The sequence below is a fragment of the Wasmannia auropunctata genome, unplaced genomic scaffold (genome assembly GCF_000956235.1).
Source record: "Wasmannia auropunctata unplaced genomic scaffold, wasmannia.A_1.0 LD336106.1, whole genome shotgun sequence".
NCBI classification, from domain to species: domain Eukaryota; kingdom Metazoa; phylum Arthropoda; class Insecta; order Hymenoptera; family Formicidae; genus Wasmannia; species Wasmannia auropunctata.
Genome location: NW_012026784.1, coordinates 2,819,931 through 2,823,418, shown reverse-complemented (window position 1 = coordinate 2,823,418; position 3,488 = coordinate 2,819,931). Strand labels below are relative to the sequence as shown.

General features: G+C 34.9%; 1 protein-coding gene across 1 annotated transcript in view; it reads right to left on the bottom strand.

Moving 5' to 3' along the window:
- Nucleotides 1-2,810: 2,810 nt before the first annotated feature.
- Nucleotides 2,811-3,488, bottom strand: part of LOC105456579 (osmotic avoidance abnormal protein 3-like) — a 19,444-nt gene continuing 18,766 nt past the window's right edge. The window contains exon 5 of the mRNA XM_011700744.1: nt 2,811-2,874. Within this exon, the coding sequence (XP_011699046.1) occupies nt 2,811-2,874 (64 nt within the window). The remainder of the gene's footprint in view (nt 2,875-3,488) is intronic.

The following is a 3,488-nucleotide window of genomic DNA, read 5'->3' as shown; positions in this document are numbered from 1 at the left end:
GACTTTGTAGTGGGTGGGAGGGAGGGTGGAAAGTGTATGCACGAATAGCGTAGGTGGAGATGAGTAAGGGTGTATAGGGTGCTTGGGGGTTTGTGTAGGCGTATACGAGTAGTGAAAGTCGATTTACACCCGGACACCACGAGCCCGGACACCGGGACGACGTTTCTTACATATATTTTCCCCCATTTTGACATAAAACTTGAAATATCTCTCTTAATATTCAACTTAGAAAAAAATAAAAACACTTTTATTATATAATATGACTCCAAGCAATCGACTAAGCCTATTAAAAATTTCGTCGACTTGGCCGTTTTTTAGATATGACCATCGTGCCTCCGCTCAACTCGATGGTTGGAGTAAAGAGACACGGCTCGGTCTCACGACCCGTATGCACGCGCGCGCATACTTGGCGTGAGACACTACCGTGTCTCTTGATATATTCTCGGTTCACAGTACTCGGCACACATCCCTTGCCGCCAAAAAGGGCGTCACGTATTGATCTTATTAAGTGAATCTCAGGTTGGTCGGGTGAATCACGAATGTTCGCAACATATTATAACCGCCCGATTATCAACTTTGAGAAATTTAGTAACTCCGTCCTGTTATCTTAAAAACAAACAGCCTCTCAGAGTGTTGAGATTATGTGTCACTCACCTTTTCGATTACGTTCGAACCAGATTTATGTTTATTACTCTTAAAGAAGTCAGATTTTTAGTTTTAAATTTAGAATACTGGAACTTTATTGTAATCTTGATTTCTTTTCTCATCTTATGATTAAAGTTTATTTTGGACATTTAGCGAAAAATCGTACTCTGAACAGATACATAATTATCCATCCAGACGGGACTATGGCATAATTTGAAGATTAAACGAACTTGCAAAGTGAAGTTCGATTATGCCTTTGGTCTTGTCCGGATGGATCTTCCACACCCAAAGCTCCTTAGGCTCTTTTCGCCACTGCATAGGTTTTGAATAGACGATTTGTCTTCAGGCTCTGAACTCAATGAATAGTCACATGACTGGTGCTATAGAATACGCGCGCCTCCTTTAAACTTTTTAAGCGGGACCTATAAACTCTGTTGTCAATACGAGCAAGAAAGCATAACTATACAGGGTGTCCCACCTCTACCGGATTTCCTTTTAAGAACGTGTTCTTAAGATAATTTTAAGACGAAAATCCTAATACAAAAATGTCGAGGCTATAATACTTTTCAAATTACTCGTATAAAGGACTTAAGTTAACCAATATTAGCGGCTGAAATTCGCGCGCTCATGCACGGCACACCCGATGGCTCCTTTTTTATATTAATATACAAAACTAACTTTGTGACTAACTAATGACTATAACTAATTTAATAAATAATACTTAAACTTTATAGAAACAACATTATGTTAATAAATATAAATAATAAGTAATTATGTATAAGTATAATTATGTCAATTTTAAATAATAAGTTAGTTTAAATATTAAGTTAAAGTACAAAATTTAAAAATTTATGATATTTTGCCTATACGAGCCTACGCCGTTATCGGGGCGTGAAAAAATAAAGAATTTCAATTTAAATCAAAATAAAATTAATAATAATCTATTAGTACATAATTACGTACGATAAATTATAAAAAATTGTCTTATTTATCTTATGTTTCCTATTGCAGCGTTAGAACTGTTGTAATTTTATTTTATAATTTAAATTAAAATTCTTTATTTATTCACGCCCCGATAACGGCGTAGGCAAAATATCGTGAATTTTTAAATTATTTAGGGCTATAGTATACTTTTCTATAAAGTTTAAGTATTATTTATTAAGTCAGTTATAGTCATTAGGTTAATTAGTCACAAAGTTAGTTTCATGTATTGATATGTAAAAAAAGAGCCATCGAATGTGCCGTCCCTGAGCGCGTGAATTTCAGTCCTTAATATTGGTTAACTTAAATCGTTTATAATTTGAAAAGTATTATAGCCTCGACATTTTTGTATTAGGATTTTCGTCTCAAAATTATCTCAGGAACACATTCTTAAAAGGAAATCCGGTAGAGGTAGGACATCCTGTACAGTTATCCATCCGGACGAGACCAAAGGCATAATCAAGATCGAATCTTACTTTGCAAGTTTGTTTAATTTTCAAATTATTTGGAAAGACAATGGCATTAAACTTTTGCTGCAAGTACTTTTGAATGATTTAAACGGTTTATTAAAAAAAAATTTTTGGTTTGGGATAAATATTTTTGTCTCTTTGTCTAATTAAAAACTTAGCAACTTGTTTGATTTCATATTTGTTTTTGGACAACTTTTATTTGTTAAAATAATATTTTTGATTTAGAAGAGATGTAACGTACGATACTTTTTAAATACTTGGTGTAATATTTTTCTTTTTAAAAAAAGAGTTTTTGTTAAAGATTATTATTGTTTTTTATCTGTTATTCTTTTTTTGAACATAATTTCTTTTATATTATTTTTCTTAATATTACTTTTCTTTAAACAAGAAATAATTATTTTTATCAAAATAAAATAATTTTTAATTAGTTTTAAAAATATTTTTTTAAATAATATGATTTTTACACAAATGATTTTAATTCTCGGATTTATATTAATTACACTATGCTATAAAAAAACACTTTTTCTTCGAAATACGTTTCTCGAAGATTTTTTCGCGCTGAACACAATCGAATTTTAGGCTTTCTGTAACATTGACACATCTTAAACATATATACATATTGTTATGCCCGCGCTGTTTCAATTAGAGCGAACTGGTCGAGCTGCTGGCGAAAAGAATATGAGAAGCTTGTTTCCTGGACAACAAGATCGTTTGTTAAACGGACGCCCTTAGATTAGGAGACGAGCCGTCGAACCGTTCGGACGTGCTCCAACTCGTTCTGTAAAACGACACGTTGTGTTCTTAGTTATTTTAAAAAGATTGATCCATCTTCTTAAATTGGTGTTTCCTTTATTTCTCCGCGGCAATTCGGTTTGCGTGCGCGAACGCGAGTGCAGAAACATGAGCTAAACGCGAGCGTGTGCGCGAGCGCGAGTTTGTCTGTGTTGTAACCGGCCTAGCCGGATGTATTGCGTGCAATCCCGAGGCTTGGCCTCTGCAGTGTAATAACGCGAGTGTCGACGAATAAAGCATTCTGTTACTCGTTCTCCCGTCTTATCATATCGGTGTGATCCTGCTCGATAAACTCGTTTTCCTCCCTAGACTGTCCCTCTATCCGACGTTATATATGTCTCTTCCGCTTTTGGCGGCTCACACAAATCCACCTTCGCCGTCCTTACAGTTCAGCCCCGGGCGTAACAATATATATAAACATGGATAAAAGTTGTTTGAAAAGCTATTTGTAATCAATAATTTCACCATTTTGAATTAACAATAAAGTATAATAACATAGGTATACCAACTCTTCGTAAAATGCACGCACGCACGCACGCACGCACGCACGCACGCACGCACGCACGCACGCACGCAACGTAATAACTTCGTATAGCATAA